The sequence below is a fragment of the Prionailurus viverrinus genome, chromosome A1 (genome assembly GCF_022837055.1).
Source record: "Prionailurus viverrinus isolate Anna chromosome A1, UM_Priviv_1.0, whole genome shotgun sequence".
In the NCBI taxonomy this organism is placed as follows: Eukaryota; Metazoa; Chordata; class Mammalia; order Carnivora; family Felidae; genus Prionailurus; species Prionailurus viverrinus.
This window is the reverse complement of record NC_062561.1, coordinates 94,950,064-94,974,847: the sequence shown is the minus strand read 5'-3', so window position 1 is coordinate 94,974,847 and position 24,784 is coordinate 94,950,064. Positions and strand designations below refer to the sequence as shown.

The window sequence follows — 24,784 nt, the reverse complement described above, 5'->3', positions numbered from 1 at the left end:
AACCAGATGTTGCAATTTCTCAGTACGGATTTTGAAAAAAATCTGTCATCTCCCACCTCAGTTCTCTACACAGTGTGTGACCTCATACACTTGGCTTCTGAAATAATGGAGTTTTAGAATGATTTCACCAGTTTTTGAATATTTATTCAATTAAGTAAATCAACATCAACAGCTGCTTAACAGTGATAAAATATACTTTTATTTACTTTGTTGAGTCAGAGGGTCGTAAAAAAATTATTGCTAAAGTAGATATCAGGCAAACAGAAAGGTGCTTTAGAAGTCCAGTTACCTTGGAGTTTATTTAAACTAAGAGAAAACGATCATAATGTTTTCATGCAATACATACTTGGTTCTTTAAATAACAAGTGTGACAAATAACAGAAAGAACTATGGAATGCTGCACTTGTGATCCATACAAAACACCAACAGTTTGGATTGTACATAGTTGAAAGAAATGTCTCACACACCTTTTGAAATACTGTAGTAGCCAATACATAGAGGCATGCCTTAGGTGGGCACGGGAATGCAGTTTAGAAAAGAAAGTGAAGTATCACACTGGAACTACCTCATTTCTTCAAAATCACTGAGCAGGAAAAGCAACATTGAACTTCCGTACGGGTTTTACACAACTTCTCTACAGTACCTTGACTTCAATCCAAGAGCAAAAGTTAAGACTCTCCTCCTCTATTTTTGGTAAACAACTGCATGGTAAACTTAGATGACTTTTCCCCCTGGATTTTACCTGGGAGTGGCCTTTTTAATTTTTTTTTATTTAAAAGAGGGCAGGTTTGGCACTTTTATACTGATGTCACCAATGTTAATATTTCTTGGGATCTCAGGAAGATTCATATTCTTTACAGCTGATACAGCACGGGCTGGAGCTCCCGCTAAGCCAGCCTGTATACAGAAGCAAATAAAAGAAAAAGAAAATGTACAACTCAGGTGTAGCTCATCAAAAAACACTAAAAATGGAGGACAATGATAAAAGATTTTCATATAACAAGCTTAGAGACCAGATGGTAGTTGGAATTGGTATGGGATGGTTACTTTGAAATTCTAATCTATAAAGAGAAAACAGTTGACACATTAAAAAGTACAGCGAATACATGCAATGATAACAACGGAAAGATTTACATACAAATAAATTAACCTGTGCTTAGATACCACATACAATATGCAGATGACAAAAACTACATCTTCACCTATATCCTGACTTACTGACTTATAATAGAAGCATGAGGCATATTTTACATTAGTTCCTTTTTAAACATCTCTTGCAACAACATGATGGATTTGGGTTTGTTTTTTTTTGTTGTTGTTGTTGTTATTGGTTTTTGTTTTCTTTTTGCTTTTGAAATAGCATTTATTATCAAACTGTGCTATGAAATAAAAACTGAAATAGATCATGCTTGCTTAGTTTCTTTACTTAGAGCCAACTCCTTAAAACATTTCAAAACGACAAATTTTTTTTAAAAAAAATTCTTGTAATTGTGGAGGCTCTTCTAAACTTTTCTAGGAAAGTTCTAAAACATTGAAAAAAAAATCAGGCTTTTCAAGTAAAGCCTCAGTCCAAAGAGAACAGTTCTGCCTGAAAATGAAACTGCAACAAAGAGGATCTTTCCAACCCTTCGATGCATTAGAGACAATATAATGATTAAAAATACTTTGTCATATAAAGTAGATTCAATGACATATGTTCAGTTTACAATATACAAATTTAGAGACAGAATAGCATAAATACAAAAGGCAGTATTTCTATAAATAACTGAATTTTAAAGCTTCTAGTAGCATTAGTGTACGATATTTGGCTTTATTCTTAATAGGGAAATTTATAATCTGTGAAATAATTTGGAAAGAAAGTATGCTTAAAATTTAAAAGAAAAATGCAAATGTATCATCTTTCTCAAATAGCTACAAGAGTCTTCATACTTTGGGGATTTAATTTATATTTAGATTTCATCCATTTTTATTCAGGTGACATAAGAAAGCCAACAAACACGTCTGAATTCAGTGGCACACATCATCTTGCACAAAAGCAGACAATTAGGTAACAGAAACAAATCTTCCACTTTGCTTCAATTACACATAGGAGACAATGTCTGTGTAATTAGAAACACTAGTTTTAAGTCCCTTTTTGAACTTTTAGGTCTTTTTCTCATATGTAATCCTACCTCTTTTGTTAATTAAAATAAGAGTAATAATAAAGCTGTTACCTGAGAAAAATCTTGACTGATACAAAATAGGCCAGTGTAAACTATTTGCTGAATAAAGGATACAAACATTGTTAAGCAATGAAATAAAAGCCATGGATTATCAAGTCAGAATTGGAAATAATAGAAAAATCAGTAAAATAATATTAATAATAGCTATGGTCCACACAGGCAATGATAAGGGTGATAGGGTGATATAAATGAAACACTCCATATCCAATTAAAAATGAATAGGGCTGGAGTATTCAATTTTTGTAAGTGAATAGAGGTTAGTTGTTTTTCATTGACCTCTACATTTATACCTACCTGAAGCAATGCAGTTAATTTGTGTACCCCCAAAAGATGTTGGCGATATGAATAAATATTGCATATTTATTCAAAAGGGTCTTTAACCTGATTATCTCAAGTTCAACGTCTAGCTACCAAAATTTAGAATGGTTTAGGACCAAAGAAGGATCCATCTTATAGGCGCTCTTCCTTTCGCCCAAAATCTGTTGTCTGCCAAGGAACAAAAATTATTTTACAGAATTACAGCCATCCTGGAGCTCGTATCTTTCTAATTAAAAACCACTTGCCACCATTTTTACTTAGATGTGTCTATACAGGGTACAAATGATGAGTAGATTATGAAAAAGTATTGATAAGATATTTGAATACAAATATTTTAAAAGGCAGGAATTATTAGAGGACTTTATTACTGAGACAGAGAGAGAAAGTAGATATGTGTGTGTGTGTTTTACTGGATGCTATGGTTTTAACTTTTATAAAGAGTGAAAATAATTTTTGTCAGTATTAAATGTCATTGTCAGAAAGCCTTCTTTTCCATACCACCCTGTACCATGAACAGCTCTAGACTGAACCTGAGCAAAGAAAATGAGAATAAAAATGTGTCCTGTTAAATTTCTTTAGATTAAGTCGTTTCTTTGTGACCAAAGATGGTGTCGACTGTTAGCTGCTAATGAGAATACATAAAGTCAATATAGCAATTGATTTAAATAGCATATATGTGCCAAGTTCTTATATGTAAAACCAAAAGAAGTTTCTAAGTACAACAAACTACAATTCCTCTAAACATAAGCAGCAAGCCGTAGACATGCAAAGGATGGTAACTATTCAGAACACGCAAATGAATTAAGAGAATCAAATTATTTCTCAAGCATGTTCAACACTTTTGTGTAGTACGTCATGAATTTAAATGGTAGGAAATAATAAAAAAAATCTGTAATGTGTACTTCAATTAAGTTTTAATTAAACTAACATTTTAAGAAATCAGATTCTGCAGAATATGAAATATAAGAAAAATGTAGGTAGGACTGCTGATCAGTAAACAGATGCTTAAATGAGCTTTCAATATCTCTATATAAAAATGAAGGGCTTTAAAAAAAAAAAAAGACTATTCAGGTGGTCAATACCAGAAGTGCTGTAAAACAAATTTCTTTTTCAGACTTCCACGACAGTGAAGTCTGAAACATTTTTATTAAAGAAAAAAATATAAATGAGGTAATTTGCCATCAGGAGATTAGTTTGCCAACAGAGAGGTATAAAGTAAATTTTATCTTAGTTAAGATTATTTTTCCTTCAGTAACATACATTCAAAGCAACAAGATAATGTGTACTAGTTTGTTTGGTTTTTTTTGGACACTAAAATTTACAGAAATTAGGCTTACCTGACTTGTTAGTAGTGTGTACAATGTAAAATGTAAAATTAAGATACTCTGACAGCACAACATAGCTCTCTTAAAGATCTGAGATTACGCAGCTGACACAAAGCAGAAATAAAAAGAATGAAACCCTACTGGAGAAATAACTTGTTTCTGTCTATGTTATTGTACTCGAGCACCACCATGGCAGGCCGACTGCAGCGACTCCACTAACAAAAATAAATATGTGACTCCAAAGCAGTTAAGAGTATGAATTGGATGAGAGAATGAAGTACAGTATATAAAAGGATGGTCATGTTTTCTCTCCCATGGGATTAAATAAATTAACAGAATTAAGAGAAAGAAAACAAAATGAAGTCTGCAAGTATACCAAAATGAGGCCAAACAGATAGAAGACTTATACAGACATACTCTCGAAAATTTCAAGCACTTGAATCACAAAGATAGTAATGGATGGATATGATTTGTTTTTGATTTTGTTTTTAAATTGCCAGACCCAAAAATAAACAAAATATGTGCAAGCAAAAGTGAAAAAGCAGCATTGCTAAAATATATTTCAAAGGCTCCCTTCTCCTCATGCAATAAAGCAATTGACTTTCTCGAAGGGAAAAGGAAAGAATCTAGATATTTATTTCATCGAAGACATAAAATACTATCCTACCATCTTGAAATATTTTTCCCAGCTTGAAATGCCAAGTAAGATGGTAGGGGGATTAATTTGTACCTACTGAAACCTTTACCCACCCTTCCTGCTGGCAGCTGCTATATGCACATTCATAATTTTGACCTAACAGCAAAGTGAAAGAACATCAACATTAATAAACACAGTATTAAATGGTTTCAGACTCAAAATCATTAACAAAATAATGGCAGTTCTTGAATGCACGTTTTGAGCAAAATAGGAAATGTCAGTATTTTACTTTCTGAACGTAAGGTAGAATAACTTAATCTGGGATCTTGTAACAGGCTTGTTCTTTGCTTTAAAGGCAGTGCTTTAATATTACAATTAGAAACAAACAGGTTAGAAATGCTGCTAATGACAGTCCTTTAGGGAGCAAGAACTGGAACATTTTATCAAAAAGTTTTATCATAATTAGAATATTTAAAAATTTATAAACCTTCCCAATCATATAATCCGTTTTATATAATCTTCAGGTATATTTTCATTTCAAGCACAGGATTTGCCTGTGTGAAATAAATATAGCAGATTCGTGCCCAATTCGCAGATTTAACAGAACTAGTTCTGACTGTGCCAATGACCTCAGGGGGTCCTCACTGTAATTTTGTAGAAGAATAGAATAACTGCATGTCAAGGTAAGAAGCAGGAACCAACTCACAACCTGACCTTCCAACATCACTGTGTCTCAGGGCCACTTTTCTTACTCTCTGCTCTTTGAAAATAGAAACTTGATTTCAAAAGAGAAGAAATCTAATTACTAGTTCTCGTGATGGAAGTTAACAGACCCAAGCAGTTCTTGGCTAGAAAATAACAATCTGACATACATTAAAGACTAGAACGTAGAAATTGGCAGTGACGTGGATCAGTGGAGTAAATGAGACCATTATGGATTTTCTATTCCAGGGATAAAGTAATACAGATCTAAGGACCAAACGTCGTACTCCTAGCTTCATGACACAACCCGCAATCTTGGGATAAGATAAGCCACCTGTATGCTGCAGCTTCTCAAACCCATCCAGAAAGTAATAAATTCACGGCTGAAAAACAATGCCAAATTCTCAGTAGCATTTTGTGAATTCAAATTTTTTTTTCCCTCTATGGGACTCAATATAGTATTTTCACTTTGAAATTTTTTAATGGAGGCCTATAAGCATTTTGATTTTTGTACAGAAAAAGCTGTTCATCATCATTTAGATTGAAATTTCTAAAAAATTCTTTACACAGTTAATTTAGGGTGTGAAAAAATGCACAGGAAATGTCAGAGAATATAGAGTTTTATGAAGCTAGGAGTCTACTGAGTCTTATTCTAATATGTTTGGGATGTCAGAAGGTTGCTATGCTGGAAAGCCATTTTATTTTGGTCAAAATATTTAATTCCAATTTTTAGAACATTTAGTGCAATTTTAGGAGACTTGTTATCTGATACTTTTTGTTGGCCACTTTTAATATGTACTTGTTAGTCAAAAACATAAAAGCAATTCTGTTAAGACTTTGGAACTGAAAACCATTATGGGGAGAGAGAAAGTACTATTTAAGTCACTATTCTAAGCCTTCACTGCTTCTCACTTTGTATGCAAAACTTTAAAGGTTCATGAAGCCTTTAGTTTTCAAAGCACAGCTTCCAAAATTCAGCAGGCAATTTTATGTTAGAATTCTAATTTGAAAGATGGAGAAAAAACTAGCTGTGAGAGTTAAATTAAGATTGATTCTACCATATGATTCTCGAAATAAACTCTAAATTTTTATATAAAAGTAAACTGTCATTTCTACAAATGTAATTTGTCAGTTAAATGACGATGTTAAAAAAAAAAAAGAACAAAAAATTTACTTTCCTTTCACAATGCAGGCAGACAAAACACAACAAACATGACATCGATGAGATACTAGTAAAATACAGTAAGTCCAATAAAAGATGAAGAAACTACAAGGAGAAACTAGAATGGAAAATTGGCTACAGGGACTACATGGGTTCATTAACACAAAGAATTTTTGAGTCTGGCCTAAATAATTAATTGCCTTTGACATCATTTTGCTTTCCCTTTGTTAAAGTACATTTTTCTCAAAGTCAGCAATACCTTGTCTACCTGTCCTGTCTGGGAGATTGAAAGATAAAGGTCTGTAAGAGAGAAGAATGGAAAGAGCTAGAAAGATCAGGATGTTCGGAAAAAAAAGAAGACTGACTTTAAAAAAGTAGTGACTATATTCAGACCCATTTATCCCATTTATTCATCTTAAAAATAACATGAAATACGTAAAAGCTAACAAGTCTCCCCGACTCCACCCCTCTACCCCCACCCCCAGGGAGTCCTGTATTCCTCAGGCAGATTCCTGAGTGCCTCTGACACCTTCTCCCAAACCCATCAACCTCCCAGCTTAAACCTTTTCCCAGACCCCATTGTTAGTAAACCATTTTTCTGTCAAATCAGGATAGATGAAAATACATTCAGAGCATATGGTTGTTTCTACTGTCCTTAAAGATCTGGCTGATCTTCGCTTACACTGGGAACTGAGGTGGTTCACTTCCAACTGTCACTGGGAATATACTACCTTTAAGCCAAAATAATAAACTCTTCAATTTCTGACAAGGTAAAGGCACCTAGATATACCCATGTTGCATCTCAAGAGGTTTAACCTTAAATATACCTAGGCTGATTTCTAAAAGATAAATGATATTCTAAATATCACTTAAATTAATCTTAAAAATGATACCCCCCAGGTCTTTTCATCAACCATGATATTCTGGAATTTGATTCTTTCTTGGCAAGTGTTTGCTTGCATTTTAACTAAAAGTTAGTAAGAATCAGATAAAAAAAAGCTTATAGTGTGTCCTCAAATAATTCTGGATGATTCTATAATCATTCATATATTTGGTATAAATGCCCAGTTAAGAGAAACAGGGAAATGGAACCCATATGAAAACTTCCTACATTTCAATGTGTCTGGAATAAAGGTGGTAGTCTTCAAAACATACGTATGAAAACTACGGAAAAATTACACCAAGTCAACTTTATTTTTCTGAAAATATGATCAGGACTAAATGGCCTCACTTGAATTCAAAATCCTACTTTAAAACATTAGCAGACATCACATCTAGAGATATACTTGATAAAAAACAATGTTGTGGTTTATTCCCAGATTTTCTTTTTCTCCTAATTTGTACCAGATAATAGCAGACTGTGCGAGTTAAAAGATGATCAGTGGATGAAAAATATCAGTACTTTTTTCACCAGTACTTAAAACCATTTTAAATAGAAATGGTTCTGTGAAAAGACTTTTTTGTAAGTTACAGTATTCTTATAATGATTTCCATTGAAAATGTAAATTTTGTATTTTACTGCTTTTCACAGATAAGAAAAACTGCCTCATTAACAAAGGTGTACTGGACAATCAGAAAACAAATATCCATTATGCAATTATAACAGGTCCTTCATGACTTCTGTCAGTATTACAAACAGCAAACCAAGGCCAAAAAAAAAAAAAAAAAAAAAAAAGGAGGACACCATCCATGAAAAGAAGTTAAAGAAATACCTGGAATGTGAATATTCCAGACAAAAGGTCAATATATTTTTACAGATAATCACACAGAAATCATCAATTACCACATTTCCATTCATTTCTGACAGATTATTAATGGATTGTGTCACTGTCTCTTGGCATTTAAAATCTATATCCATACATTTTTGTAAAGCAAGTTTTAACAGATTACATAAATTTCAAGTTATCACTTAAGACTTTACAGCTCAGAGGTTATAGTAAATCTCTTACTATACTAAACAATAAGACAAACCAACTATAGTCAATAATATTCTGGCTCTTTACCTTGTCCTAAAACAAAGCTTTCTGTATTAATCTAGTTTGTTTTCCCTTTTCAAAAACCAGTATTTTAAAAATGGCCGTAAAACACACAGCCTATACATAGTCATTGAAAAGAATCATAATTTTAAGCTCTTCACCATTACAAGTATCTCTTTTGGGCAATCATAGGGATGGTAAATTGAGATAAAGAGAAATCCAGAGCTATTGGAAAACACTGGAAAATGTTCAACAAAGCTTCAACGATTTCTAATTCTCAGATGCTGGATTTATCCATCATCCTATGTTTCATTCTATTCCAATGAGCATAGCATTATTATGTTAAACTGATCCTTTAAAGTACCAACAAGATAAAAACTCTTTAGAACTCACCTGATGTAAATTAATGCTAGCATATTTTTAATACCTTGCTGCTTTTATAGTAATATTTACTTTAAATCAACCAAACACCTGAACTTGAACTAATAATTATAAATATACAATTTGTTTTTCTAACCTGAGTTATGACTATAAATATCAAAGGTAGCAAATACAGTGTTGAATGAGATATCAAGACTATTCATCTTTCTAAACTTCCACTATTATAACAAGAAACAACCAAAATCGTGTGAACTTGAGTGGCTCAGCTACAGTACCTGTTATTGATATTCAGTACTTGAGGAAAGAATCACTAAACTTCTCAAGCAGGACTGTATACAATGCTAAAGTGCTGGTTGATTCTCATGCACCTAATCTAATAGAACAAAGTTAGGCATGTATGACTAACCAAATCTTTCTCATCTAGAATGCAGTAAAAGCCATGAATGCATGTATCAGTGTACAAAATATGTGCCTTAGCCAACTTGTAAGTGACCTCTGAGAAGGATCCAGAATTAAACAATTAAGGCAATGAATTTTTTTCAGTGTTCACTCAGGCTTGCTAAGCCCCAACTGAAACCATAACAAATGAAATGCTCTATTCCTCATGAGAATCCCATTTCCTCTCCTCTCCTGTCCCAGAAATAGTTCTGTGACACTAAATTTATAAGTCTTTAAAAATATCAGTTCTTGGATTTCCTTGATAATTACTGAATTAGGTTTTGTAGGGCAAATTCTGATTTCATTATTTGAATATCTAATCTCTTTAATTTTCAAGCAACAAGAATCTGAACTGTTTATTACCCAAGGCAGTTACAACTGTGACTAAAAGAGAATAGACAACACTATCAGGTGGATAATAGTCACAGAACATTGAACATACCAAGATATGTATATTCCATTTTTTATAACCTGAAGAAGCCTCTCAGCTGTCCTTAAAGGGTGATACTGAAGGACAAACGGTGAAAGCTACACATCATGCATAATTCGTGATCATGCTTTCTACCTTCATTACCTAGAGCACTTTCCATTCTTACCTCAGACTTCTCCAGTTTATTCTGGGCGTCAATTTGTGTAACGATCTCATTCATGTTGGTCTCCAACACCATCCCCCCCATCACCATTTCTGCAAGAATATTGTGAACCTAAAGGAAAAAATAATACATGACCGTAAGGAAAACTCACTACAAAAATGTTTCATGATTCCAGTACTTTTTGTTTCAAAACTGCTGTGGCTATTTTATAAGTATGAAATGTGAACAACAACAACAACAACAAATAATAACTTGGGGGTGCCTGGGTGGCTCAGTCGGTTAAGCATCCAACTCTTGATTTGATTTAAAAAAAAAAGAAACAAGGGGCGCCTGGGTGGTTCAGTCGGTTAAGCATCCGACTTCGGCTCAGGTCATGATCTCACCGTCCGCGAGTTTGAGCCCCGCGTTGGGCTCTGTGCTGACAGCTCAGAGCCTGGAGCCCGTTTCAGATTCTGTGTCTCCCTCTCTCTCTGCCCCTCCCCTGTTCATGCTCTGTGTCTCTCTGTCTCAAAAATAAATAAACATTAAAAAAAAATTTTTTAATAAAAAATTAAAAAAAGAAATAAATAAAATTGAATAATATATATTTAACCAAAAGAAGTTTTTTTTTTTAAATAAAATTACTTTATAATACCTTTTAGGTCCTATGCTACATACTCTGCCTGAATTATTCTTACGATAACCCTATGAGGTGTCTATACTGTTTTTATCTCTATTTTACAGATAAGGTAGTAGTTACACATGTATGAAAGGGCATACAAGTAATAAGTGGTAGAGTCAGTATTTATACCAGTCTAATTTCAGAGTCTCCATTCTTCTTTTTTTTTTTTTTTTAAGTTTATTTTTGAGAGAGAGAGAGAGAGAGAGCAGGGGAGGGGCAGAGAGAGCGGGAGATACAGAATCTGGAGCAGGGTCCAGCCTCCGAGCTGTCAGCATGCAGTTCAACACGGGGCTTGAACCCACAGACCATGAGCTGAAGTCGGATGCTTAACCAACTCAGTCACCCAGACACCCCTATATTATTTCTCATTCTTTTATAAGACTGTATACAAATGTATTCATGATTTTTAAATCCTATCATTATTTACTAATTTTCCATTTTGGAAAGATGGACACCTGATGTACAATTCTTGAAGAAAGAATTAGAGAAATCACTTTTCCTACAAACAAAACAAAACCAGAAGTCACAACTGTTTTAACTACTAGGGCTAACTATCATTACTTCTGACTGCTACCTCTTCTGCAACTAGATACCATTTATTAAAACTATGTTTTGGTGTTGCACTTAACAGTATCTAATTTAATTCTCATATTAACCTTTGTTACAGTTGAGAGAATAAACCAGCTTCCTCAAGACACGTAAACTAATACGTAGCAAACAAACAATTCAAACCTAAGTCCCAATCCTTGCTTTCTTCTGTTAACAAGAATACATGAAACTGATACACCAAATTAATTTTTAGCCATATTCTATGAAGATTCAATTAAGGCCAAGAAGGTGATTAGGTGATAAAATATAATGTCCTCACAATAGCTAACAGGTACTATCCAGAGGAAAAGTATTCAGAAAGAAAGGCCATGGCCAACAAAAGATTCATTAAAACTTCTGTTTTAACAGTAGAATTTCCCCTTTTCTTTTTATTATTATTTTTTTTAAGTTTATTTATTTTGAGAGACAGAACACAAGCAGGGGAAGGGCAGGGAGAGAGAGGGCAGAGAGAGAATCCCAAGTGGCTCCATGCTGTCAGTGCAGAGCCCGACATGGGGCTCGAACTCACCAACCGTAAGATTGTGACCTGAGCCAAAATCAAGAGTCATATGTTTAACCAAGTGAGCCACCCGGGTGCCCCTCCCTCTTCTTTTTAAAACAAATTCTCATGAGAAAGCACAAACTGTAGTGCTGATAAAAGTGTAGCAACTCCACCAACCTGACTTTGCTCAGGCTTTCTGGGGGGGCTCACCCCTACATACACTTACTCCTGCCTTTCCAGAAACATCTCAGAAGCACAAGCAGATTAGTAGAAATTGTCGATTTCGGTATTATAGAAATGTCTACCAAGTTTAAAGGTATCAAAATATGAGAAGCCCGCAAATGTGGGTCATACCCAAGAAATTCTAAGAATGTATGATAATTTAATAAGGTCTAGGATGTAAATCTGTCCTCAAAGTAAAAATAACTCCTATGAAAGCAAATTCAGAAATCCAGAGAAAATAAAATAAATAAACAAGAGCCTGTGAGCTAAATCCTTAAACACAATGTCACTTATTAGAAATATAGTAAGTGCCTAAAGAATGTACTCTAGGTAAGGAGGTACTATGTGTATAAGTCCCAGGAGATTAACCATATGGGAATGAGAAGTATTAATTGGGAGGCCAGTTCAGTATTTTCAAGGTTATGGTTTTCAAGTAAGGTATGGAGGGATCACTTAGAAACTGTCCAGTGACTGAAAACTTCCACATTTCAAGAATTGATTGGGAGGAATTTCTGGCAGACTTAGTAAGAGAAAGAAGAATGATAAAAGCTTTAGCTTAGCTTTAACACATACGGATGACAGATTCCAGTATTTTGTCTTTAAATTTTACTTGAAACAGACTTAATGGAAATAAAAGGGTGACAATATGCTTGAAACATAGCTCATCTACTGAAATCCTTTGATGTTCACCTATAATAAGAGTTTGATAGGTTTTTAGCCCCTTTTCCTGAATATTTATAGGTATTTAAGTGTTTTTAAAAGTAGCAAATACCACATTAATGATGTATTTTTGCTTTTTTGTTTGGATTTAACTATATATACCCTATCTATCCAACCGCATAGCTTCTTATGGACATAAACCAGAATTTCTAATTTCATTTTAATTTTTTTTAAATCACAATATAAGGAAATTGTTAAAAGTTCAAGCTATACCGAAACTTAAGTATGAACAGTAACAGTCTCCACCACCCTCAACCTCTGTAGGTCCCTCTATCCAAAGATAGTCACAGTTAATTGCATCTTATACAGGTTTCTCCCACTTCCCGCAAAGTTTCCTTTGAGTCCCTTCACTTTTACAAAAGACCTATGCTCATATCTGTTTTTGTTAACTGCAAGAAATCCAAAGAGAATTTTCAACTTCTATGAAATGGTACTGCTTCAGTGCTTTAAGCCACTTCGGCTTATGAAGTGGTTTATAGGAACACTCTACTTTTTGGATAGCAAGGGAAAACCTGTACACCCTTCTTGAAAACTTTTTATGCATATACTTGTTATGTGTGTGTAAATCTAAATCTAATTTATACAATCATATAATATACATTATAGTCACAGTTCTGCAAGAGAATAAGGAATGGACTTAAGGATGTGAGTTAAGGATGTGAGTTAAGAAAATAATAAAAGATAATAATAAAAGATACAGATATATGTGCAAGAATGATCAAGCAACTTTGTTGGTAACAGTAAAAAGACAAAAAACCAAAACTGTAAAATGGTAAATCTATACCATTTTTTTAAAAATTGTATTCAAATTCCAGTTAGTGTAATATTAATTCCAGGTGTATAATATAGTGATTCAACACTTCCAGACGTCACCAGGTGCTCATCACAACACATACACTGCTTAATTCCAGTCCCCTATTTAACCCATCCCCCCACCCCCGCCCCTCTGGTAACCATCAGTTTGTTCTCTAGAGTTAAGAGTCTGTTTCTTGGAAATCTACCCTGTTAATGAGAGACATCTACAGATTCCTTAGTAATACAGATTATTAAATGAAAAGATGGATGGGATAGAATAATACCTATAATATGATCCCACTGAGGTATACAAGAAAATTACATGTACACACCTACTTGGATATACCCAGAAAATGCCTGGAAAGACATGCAAATACTTTTTATCCATTTACCTACTGAAGGACATCTTGGTTGCTTCCAAGTTTTGGCAATTATGAAATAAGCTGCTATACGCATATGTGTTCGGGTTTTTTTGTGGACTTAAGTTTGCAACCCCTTTGGGTAAACACCAAGGGGCATGATTGCTGGATTGTATGGTATGAACATGTTTAGTTTTCTCAGAAACCACCATGCTGTCTTCCAAAGTGGCTTTCCCATTTTGCATTCCCACCAGCAATAAATGAGAGAGTTCTTTATCACCACTAGGTGCTGTCAGTGTTCAGGATTTGGGCCATTCTAATAACAGGTATATAGTGGTATTTCACTGTGGTTTTAATTTTCCGCAAATATTTTTAAAGGATAGTAGTTACCTACAGAATGGAAATGGAGGACTGAGGAAGAATAGAGACTTGTCTTTCGCTTTATAGTTTTTGTTTATTTGTTCTGAAAACTTTTAGCATGTGCATATACTAAAACAAAAACGAACAAACAAAAGCTTGCTAAAAATAAAAGAGTGTCACATAGTAATTCAGAGAAATAATATTAAAGGTTATAGCCATGCACATATTTAGGTCAATTTAAGAGGCAGCCCAAAGGTGTTGGATATTTGTAAGTGATAAGAGAAGCGTGTCACTTTTTCCATGCGTTTAAATAGTAAAAATTCTATCTCATTGTAAGTGTCAGTGCAGAACTTGGAGACTTTTGCTTAAAACTACTTTAACTTACTTAAGATTAAATGTTCTCTAGGGGCGCCTGGGTGGCTCAGTGGGTTAAGTGTCTGACGTTGGCTCAGGTCATGATCTCACGGTTCATGCGTTAGAGCCCCGTATCGGGCTCTCTGCTGTCAGTGCAGAGGCCGCTTCAGATCCTCTGTCCCCTCTTCCTCTATCCCTCCCCCAATCATACTCTCTCAAAAATAAACAAAACTAAAAAATACATAAACAGTCTCTATATTATTCTATTATTATTTATAAAATATAATGTACATTGTGGGTATCTAATGAATGTTACACACAAATTTTCTTCAAAATTATTTATCTCAATTATCTTAAAATTCAAAAGTTGAAGAACAAGCCATGTGTTTTTCTTTAGCAATTTTTACCACTCCATCAGTAAACCATGTTTATTAAATATTTTCTTAAGTGTTGATTTAAATCCCAGTTAATATACAGTGTAATATTAATTTCAGGTGTACAAGTTAGTGATTCAGCACTTCCACACATCACCCGGTGCTTCTCACACATTTATTAAATATTTATGTAAAGAGTTCACTGACAGCAGCATCCTGGTTTGAGGAAAGTGCACGTAATCACTGGAGACTAAAATGAAGATTAAATCAAACACATTTCACTTGTAACAGTTCCCAGCCCTTCACCGGATGGAATGAAGCATATAACAAATGATGACAAAAGGAAAGGAGGTCCAGTTATACAGATTCCTTTCTACAGACTGTCACTTGTTTGCAGAGTATCAAAGTTACTTGCTCTAACTTCTGTTAGAAATGAAGTCCTCTGCACCAAGTATTTTTCACTTTGCATTAACATTTGATGATAGGGGTGGTCAAGTAAAATACGGCAGGTCATTCTGTTTAATTCTTCACCTAAGAATAAAGCGGGTATGTACGTATTGACGGGAGACTCTAAAGACACATGAAGTTAATAAAGCAAGGCACAGAAACACTGTGTAAAATAAAAACCAACCTGATCACTCACTAGACCAAGAGAACTATGCCTATCTTTGAAAATAGATAGGAAAAAAGTCTGGAAGCCTACCTAGCCAAACTAGGAAGAGAAATGACTGTAGGGAAACAGCGTGGGATGAGGTTGAGTGGATACGAGGAAGGGGACAAGAAAAGAAGAACTTTAATGTTTAAGCATATAGTCTTTAGTATTGTTGGGCTTCTTTGTTTCTAAAGAAAGGTAAGTATTATTCATGTAATTTTAAAATAATAAAATCGTTTGCTATACATAACACTGTAATGTTCTTTAATGGTTTTATGTCTGTCAGAGAAACAGAGACACAGACAGGTGTCTGCTCGAAAACGACAAGCTACAGGAAGACAAGGATAAGAGCACCGTCTTCTCATCACCCTGCAGAGGGTTAAGGGCTCAAAAAATATATATATTTTTAATGTGTTTTGCAAGGAACACCTCCTCCTTCTCTTGCTTGAGGCAAAAGGAAACTGAACAGGAGTTTTAAAAGTATGGATGGAGGGGGAGTAAAGCAGAGTTACTGGTCTACTCTAAAAACTGTAATACTGTAAGTCATGACTTTTTAACTATTATGACAGAATAGCCAATTATGATGAAATGACCGATTTTAAATTGTTAGAAAATTTCAATTTATGTACTTCTGTGGGTCATACTGTTGTTACTGATTTGATAATAAAACTTAAATACATACATTTGCTAATAAAAATTTTAAACACTAAAGTAATCTATTAACACCTATATTTGTAATTCTAACTGTTGTAAATAGATCACTCTTCATATTTTGGTATTTCTTCAAATCTAAGCTACAACTGATTATTTAAAAAACCATTATGTTACATACTACTGAAAAGGAAAAACACTGCCAATTAAATTATGACAAGCTGTAGAATATAACATGCATCCCAATCTCAAAAGTGTTAAAATGTGAGAGAAATCTGCAATTTTAGAGGCAACGAAATATGGTATTTTCTCAATTTTAGCCCCATGAGGGTTGCTAAATAAAATAAAAGCTACAACGAAAAAATTTAAGTAAAAAAATGAATGTTTTGGGGGTTTACTGGTGTACTGTCAACATTAGAAAAACGTTTAATTCTGGATGTATTTTGAAAGTAAATGCATTAGGATTTCCTGATTAACTGGATCTATGATAAAGAGATTCATTAGAAATGATTCTAAGAGAAAAAAAAAGCTTAGCTTCAGAGATATACCCTCTCAAAATGGATTTATCACAATTTAATTAAATCTAAAAATATTTTTTTAAGTTTTTATTTATTTTGAGAAAGAGGGAGGGAGAGAGAGAGCAAGTGGGAGAGGGGCAGAGAAAGAAAGAGAGAGAGAATCCCAAGCAGGCTCCATGCTGTTAGCGCAGAGCCCAATGTGGGGGTTCGATCCCACGACCATGCGATCATGACCTCAGTCCAAGTCAAGAATCAGATGCTCAACCAACTGCGTCTCTCAGGCACCCCAATTTAAAAGTTATTTTAAGGGGCTCCTGGATGGCTCAGTTGGCTAAGCGTCTGACTTCAGCTCAGGTCATGACCTTGTGGTCCATGAGTTTGAGGCCCCCATTGGGCTCTGTGCTGACAGCTCAGAGCCAGGAGCCTGCTTCGGATTCTGTGTCTCCCCCTCTCTCTGCCCCTCCCCCACTCATGCTCTGTCTCTCCCTCTCTCCTTCAAAAAATAAATAAACATTAAAAAAAAAAAAATGAAAGAAGTGACTGGGGGAGCCTGGGTAGCTCAGTTGGTTAAGTGTCTGACTTTGGCTCAGGTCATGATCTGACTGTTCCTGAGTTTGAGTTCCGAGTCAGGCTCTGTGCTAATAGCTCAGAGCCTGGAGCCTGCTTCAGCCTCTCTACCCCTCCCCCGTTCTGTCTGTTTCTCTCAAAAATAAACATTAAGAAAATAAATAAATAAAAATAAAAGTATTTTTAAATCTTGCTATAATTATTCTCCAACAGGCTATCTGACATACCAAAGTGTTATACAAATCAAAACTTACAGTTGATGTTATTAACCTTACGAAAGTATTTGCTGGGGCACCCGGGGGGGTTCAGTAGGTTGAGTGTCCGACTCTTGATTTCAGCTCAGGTAGTGAGATTGAGTGCCACACTGGGCTCTGTGCTGAGCATGGAGCCTGCTTGGTATTGTCTCTTTCCCTCATCTTCTACGCCTCCCCTGCTCACATGCATGCTCTCTCTCTCTCTCTCTCTCTCACACACACACACACACACACACACACACACACACAGAATAAACATTTAAAAAAAAAATAAAGTATTTGCTAAGAAAATAATCAGTTTTATAGTCATCTGGTTAATATTATCCTGAGACTGAGTCAGTTAAGCAGATGCTGTTGCTAAACAATACTATCCTCCCCCAAACTACTGATGTCTTTCATACTCTGTTATCATAATGACTTATCATTATAATGTATCAATCTAACATATATCATGTTATAAAAGAACATTCTAAAGTATGACAACTTGGGAAATAATTCTGAAAGGAATTAGGAGTATATTTTGTTAGCTTATCAAAATTTTGGTACAATTTTCAAGACAAAAGTAGAAATGAAAAGCATGTAACTTATTAATAATAATGAAGACATTTGTTAACTGCTGACCAATTAACAAATGGAAAGCAACAGGGATATAGTAATTCAAAGTAACGGATAAGAGTAAACCTATTTTGGTACATGATGCATGTTATACTAACACTGAATATTTCAAAATCTGAAAATTCAAAATATTCAAGTCTGAAAAACTGGAAAGCTGTTCTACTTTCTGTTCTATATTCTGGTCTGAATATCAAGATATCCTTTTTAAAAACTGCTTATTATAAAAGTCAGAGCTGCTCATTAAAAGATCTTAAACTATTCCAACTCCCTTTTCCCCCCTTCCTGGCTTATGTTTTCTTGGCGACTTGTATTTTAATGCTACAAACTCTTTTCATATTAATTCCACAAGTACTTTAACAGTGTTCTTTTACCCTCACCCACACATTTGCAACTTTCTTTGTTCTTCTTCCTTCTATAACTCACTCCTGGTATCTGACACTTCCTTCTGTGTCAAGTACCTTCTTTTAGAATTTCTTTTGAGAAAGGCTTGAAGCAAACTCCCTCATTAGTTTTCTTTGACAAAGTCTTTATTTTATTTTCTTGTAAGATATTTTTGCCAGCTTTAGAATTACAGTTGGACAGCTATTTTCTCAATACATCTCCTTCTAACTTCTGTGACTGCCGTTGAGAAGTCATTTCCCAATTTAACTGCTGCTCTTGTGAAGGTAATGTTTATTTCTGGATGATTTTAAGAGCTCTTTCTCTGTTCTTCAACTGTAGTATAATTAGTCTAAATGTAGATTTATTTTTATTTATTCTACTTGTGATTCTTTAACGTGTGGATTGGTATCTTTCCTCAATTCTGGCAAATTCCCATAATTTCAGATGCTATGAAATAAATAAGAATTTATTCTTCTGAAACTGAGAATAAATGTCCATTAGACCTTTCTTGTTCTATCTTCCCTGACCTATAAACTGTCTTCCATATTTTCACTCTTTCTTAAGAAGTTTTTTATGCTGCATTTTGGACAACGTGTTCTATTTTTCCATTTACTCAGATATGTGTAATCTACCTTTATATACCCATCCACTGAAATTTTTAATTTTGACAGTTCTGCCTCTTCTAGAAATTCTATGGAGTTGTTTTCCAATCATCTAGACTCTTTTTTATAATACTTTATTCATTACAAATTTTATCAGAATTGACTTTCTAACAACTCGCTCAGTTGATGGGATAGGAGAGGAGGGAACAGCAAAAGGACCCAGAAGACGACCTGAAGAGGCTCCCATGGGTCAAGAAAGGTCAATCTGAGCATCCAAAAAAGTAATATCTCCAGTGGATTAAAACAAATCAATTCTGGGGCGCCTGGGTGGCTCAGTCGGTTAAGCGTCCAACTTTGGCTCAGGTCGTGATCTCGCAAGCTGTGAGTTTGAGCCCTGCGTCGGGCTCTGTGCGGACAGCTCAGAGCCTGGAGCCTGTTTCAGATTCTGTGTCTCCCTCTCTCTGCCCCTCCTCAAAAATAAATAAACGTTAGAAAAAAATAAATAAATAAATAAAACAAATTCTGTTCAAAGTCCTACGTTACAGGGTACTTAAAAGAAAAAGAAAGAAAGAAAGAAAGAAAGAGAGAGAGAGAGAAAGAAAGAAAGAAAGAAAGAAAGAAAGAAAGAAAGAAAGAAAAACAATCATTTTTGGTGGGTATTAGGGACCCAAATGGTTATGAAAACTGGTCAAGAATTTACCTGCCTTTCCTATACAAACTGTACATTTTAAACCCATCATCTCTGTCTTTTAATTCATTTAGTTCACACTTAGTGTACTAAATACCTACTTTAAAATTTCATTTAAGTTACTTTTATTTTTCATCACAAAGTTGGTTGGTTTGATCAAATTTTACTTATATTCTCCCCCTCCTCTTTTAAACAAAAGATTCTACTGTTTATAATAATGATTATGATTTCTTTCTATTTTCTCTTAATCAAATAAATGACTTTACTATTACTTGTAAAACCTTCCTATGTGAGCGAGAAACTGTTTCAGATCAGAAAGTCTTGGTGGGTGTGTGTGTGCCATCTTTAGTCTTCACATCCAGACCAATTCTGGGTAGCGGGGGGCTATCTCTACCTCAGGGTGTCTACAATGTTAGTTTATGTGGCTGATACAGAAATAAGTACTTAAAGATTCATAATAAGATACAATAAAGACAGTAAAGGAAAAGACACTAGCTTAAGGGCTGGGCATTGGGCCACATGGAAAGTGGTATACTGAGGCTAGAAAATGAGTGATCGATGTATGCAGTAGCAAAACATTTGGTAAAGCTATCACCTGTGACACTTTGAAAAGCAGATAAATTTGCCCACGAAAGCTCTTCTCTCTGACATAGAAACTGACGATGCTCCAGACAGTGACAGCTTTGTTACTGTGGATCCCAGAATTAAGGTATATGGAACAAGATAAACATACTGCATGAATGAGAGGTATTCTGCTATTTCTTAAACTGTAGCATAAACTAGCCCATCCCGATTGAAAACAGAAGGGGTAATCTTTACAACTTCCCCCTTTCACTGAACCAGCTGTGGTCCAAAAGGAGGCTGAGGGCTGCGTGCAAAATTTCGTACCTGCCCCTAAGAAAAAATGAGCTGAGCTGGTTAGGAGATCCCTGGCTGGGGAAGGTCCAGGGCTGCTTAAGAGTTGAAAACAATCCTACTTTCATAGAAGGGCTCAAAACAAGACCAGCATTGTTTTAGACAGAGAAGGGAGGGATAGGAAAGGTCCTGCTATCCTGAAGCTTTTATCTCATTGCACTGAAAAAAATTAAAACAAGAGCTTAGCCCAGAAAGAACAGATCTAGTTAATTTTGGCAGGTTCTAAAATAGTGATACACTGTTGTACGAAGGTATAGGCTACACATACTATATACTGCAGGATTCCATTTTTGTTGGTCTTAAAGACGTATTTGTTGGAGCGCCTGGGTGGCTTAGTCGGTTAAGCGGCCGACTTCGGCTCAGGTCATGATCTCGCGGTTTGTGAGTTCAAGCCCCGCGTCAGGCTCTGTGCTGATGGCTCAGAGCCTGGAGCCTGTTTCGGATTCTGTGTCTCCCTCTCTCTGACCCTCCCCGTTCATGCTCTGTCTCTCTCTGTCTCAAAAATAAATAAACGTTAAAAAATAAATTAAAAAAAAAAAAGACGTATTTGTTTCTGTACTTGCTTGTACAAAACAATCTAGAACTCTAACACTCTAAAATGTTAACACTAATGTTCATTAAACAATTAGAGTGAGGTGGTTCTAATATCTAACAGCCTAAGTAAGCAAACTAAAACCTAAGCCTGTAAATGTCTCAAGGTTAAGAAATCAAAGCCTAAAGACAACCCATCACAGCAAACTCGACTTTCTCAAATAATACAACTGCTTGAGTTATAATCAGTCAGTTAATTCCCTTGCTTTGCTTCTGCCTTTTCTCTATAGAAGCCTCTCCCCTCGTTCCTGTTGGAATACTCCTAAACATTCCTGGTTTGGCACCGCCCAATTTGAATCAGTATTGTTCAAATAAACTGATAAAACTTTTTTTTTTAATTTTTTTTAACGTTTATTCATTTTTGAGACAGAGAGAGACAGAGCATGAATGGGGGAAGGTCAGAGAGAGAGGGAGACACAGAATCTGAAACAGGCTCCAGGCTCTGAGCTGTCAACACAGAGCCCGACGCGGGGCTCGAACTCACGGACCACGAGATCATGACCTGAGCCGGAGTCGGACGCCCAACCGACTGAGCCACCCAGGTGCCCCTGATAAAACTCTTAATATGCCTCAGCTTTTCTTTTAACATAAGGCAACCTCTGAAGTTGAATGGCTTCTACTTATTTTCCACTAATCTGTATTTTCTGATTTTTCTTAAGTGAATGTATATCAATCAATGTAAATTAGAAGTTTTAAGGGGCGCCTGGGTGGCTCAGTTGGTTGATCATCGACTTTGGCTCAGGTCATGATCTCACGATTCGTGAATTCAAGCCCCAAGATGGACTCTGGGCTGACAGCTCGGAGCCTGGAGCCTGCTTCGGATTCTGTGTCTCCCTCTCTCTCTGCCCCTCCCCCCCTTGCGCTCTGTTTCTCTCTCTCAAAAATAAACATTAAAAAAAAAGAGGAAATTTTAAAAAACATTATGTACCATGTACGGAATCTGTAGATAAGTGGGGCTTAATTTCCCTCTTACAGATCTCTTTTATTCTCTAGTACAAACGTGAGAACTTTTACTACAATGTTTCTAAGAGATTCCTCAATTTTCTTAAACTGCTAGATGTATTACACAAACTAATGATTTTGAACAGTCTTTTTTAAGCATTTTAATCATATTTAAGCATTTTAATCATGTACCAAAACATAATTTTGAATATTGCAAACCCTAATGCCTAAAAATAACAGAAGCCTTTGTAATTGTGAAAAAGTGCAAGGTACCGTAATTAGAGAAAAACTAAAAACTGACTCTTAAAAATATCAAGTTTAAGTCTTCTGCCCAAAATCAAGTCATTTAGTAAATAAGAAATATGACCTAGAAAACTGGCTAATAATAAAAGTATTCTTTAATTATTCAGAAATAATAAAATGCATTCCTTCGTTGTGCTATATCGTGAATGTGGTAGCAGTCACGTAACTATATACATCTTCTGGGACTAACTAAATGTATGCTTAAAACTGCCGAATTTTGGGGGCACCTGGATGGCCCAGTTGGTTGAGTATTCGACTTTGGCTCAGGTCACAATCTTGCAGTTTGTCGGTTTGAGCCCCACTTCTGGCTCTGTGCTGTCAGCATGGAACCTGGAGCCTGTTTCAGATTCGGTGTCTCCCTCTCTCTCTGCCCCTCCCCAGCTCGTGCTCTGTCTCTCTCTCTCAAAAATAAATAAATGTTAAAAAGAATAAATAAAAAAAAATTTTTAAAACTGAATTTTGGTGTGTGTAAATTATACCTCGATAAAGCTGATTTTTAAAAATCACCTTTTCTGCTAAAATTTTCAGCATATTATTTCAGACTATTTTATTTAATGGATTAATTATTCAAAACAACTTGTTACTGACGCCTGTGTGGCTCAGTCGGTGAGCTTTGGATTCTGTTTCCCCTCTCTCTGCCCCTCCCCCACTTGCAATCTGTCTCTTTCAAAAAGAAACAAACACTAAAACCAAACCAAAACAAAACAAAAAACCTTGCTACATTATATAAGCTTAATAAAGAAAAAAACCTGTGTGTGGTAAAAGTGTATTCTCTTCCTCCCAAATTCCCTATCACCAGCACCAGGTAATAAATACTGGCTACAAAGTTCAGCAATCCTTCCCTCCTCTCATGTATGGAATCTGTAGGTAAGTGGAGCTTTTTAGCAGACCATCATGTCTTATCCATTCACCCTCCTGCATCCCTACTGTACTGTCTTACTTCTTTCTGGAACTCCTCAAAAAGATTTCTAGCGGATTTCCCTGCCTTTAATCTCCCATCTACCACCAATCTGATCCAATCCAATCTTCATAATGTAGAAAAAACTGATCTTGCCAAAACAAAACAAAACAAAACAAAAACCAATGTACAAACAAGGCAACAATAAATGCCAATACATATTTTTATTAAAAAAATTAAAGTGCGTCAGAACAAAGTCCAAAATCCGTGCACTGAAGACACTTAAATTGGGCCTCTCAATCAATACCACCCCACCCCCACCCCCCTCAACACACACACCAAAGGCCTGATTTTATATCTCTGCCTCTAGAGCCATCCTCTCTACTTCGGTCAGTGAAATATCTACTAATCCTTAAAAATCCAACTTTAATGTAATCTCCTCCACTCACATCCCCCTGGGCAGGGGCAGGTGGGACAGCTGTATTCCCATTAACACTCAACACACTGCTACTTAATGAATGCCACGGTCTCCTCCTCTAGATGTGGATTCCTCTGGCCAGGGTCTGAATCTTCGGCACCAAGCGCAGTGCCTGGTTCATAGTAAACATAATTTATTAGTTATACTAAATAAATAAGGAATAAAAATAGTATTATTCACTAAATCCATTTTTACTTTGACAAATACAAAATAACATTTTTCTTAGATACAGAGCTCAGAAGATTTAACAATACAGAAAGAGTACCTTGTCTACATGGAAAATTAAATCCAGTTCACAGACATTTTCAAAACACTTGTCTAACGTTTCCACAAACACCTGAAGAAAAAGAAAAGAAAAAAAGGTTAAGAGCTCTTGAGAACTGTATAAATTCATTCAAACCTATCATCTACAAAGGAGACAATTCTTAACTGTGAACAAACACTTTTCTAAACTCCGCTATCACATTTGTTTTAAATACTGCATTAAGTGCAACAGGAATAATTATACACTATTGCTCATAACTATGTTTCAATACATTAACATACAAAACAAAATAAACTTTGCTGAAAATAACTAAAACTAGAAATTCTTAGCACCATTACTTTAAAAAGTGCTGAAAAAAAAAAAAATCAAATCAGGCTCCCTATCTTCATGTGAGGAAAAAAGAAAGCTTACTGGAAAGATTTATCACGATAGATGGACATAGTCCAAGTATCTACCACATCTAATGCATCCAGTTTGTAATAAGCAATTAATTCAGGATAAAAGATCACTCAAAATTATCTATGGAAAAAGCAAAAAAGACTTTGGAATCAGACTTACCTGAGTTCAAGCTCTGGTTTGAATACCTTGTAGGGCCTTCCAGGGGAGATGGGTTAACGCAGCAGGCCTGTGAGGCTCAAAACCTACACATCCCCCAAAATGGCCTGTTTACCAGACTAGCCCTTGACTAGCTCCTGGGAACTGAGCTCTGAGCCCCTGTACAGTTCTGATAAGTATGTTCTGGCATGCCTGAGTCCTTGGGCTGCACTGTATACCA

At 35.3% G+C, this 24,784-nt stretch overlaps 1 protein-coding gene across 1 annotated transcript in view; it reads right to left on the bottom strand.

Annotated features, from left to right (window-relative positions):
• Positions 1-269: 269 nt before the first annotated feature.
• The window catches only part of AP3S1 (adaptor related protein complex 3 subunit sigma 1), a 72,364-nt gene continuing 47,849 nt past the window's right edge, over positions 270-24,784 (bottom strand). Inside the window, exons 4-6 of the mRNA XM_047858132.1 lie at positions 24,010-24,081; positions 9,758-9,865; positions 270-897 (exon numbers count right to left, since the gene is read on the bottom strand). Of these exons, the coding sequence (XP_047714088.1) occupies positions 769-897; positions 9,758-9,865; positions 24,010-24,081 (309 nt within the window). The 3' untranslated portion in view covers positions 270-768. The remainder of the gene's footprint in view (positions 898-9,757; positions 9,866-24,009; positions 24,082-24,784) is intronic.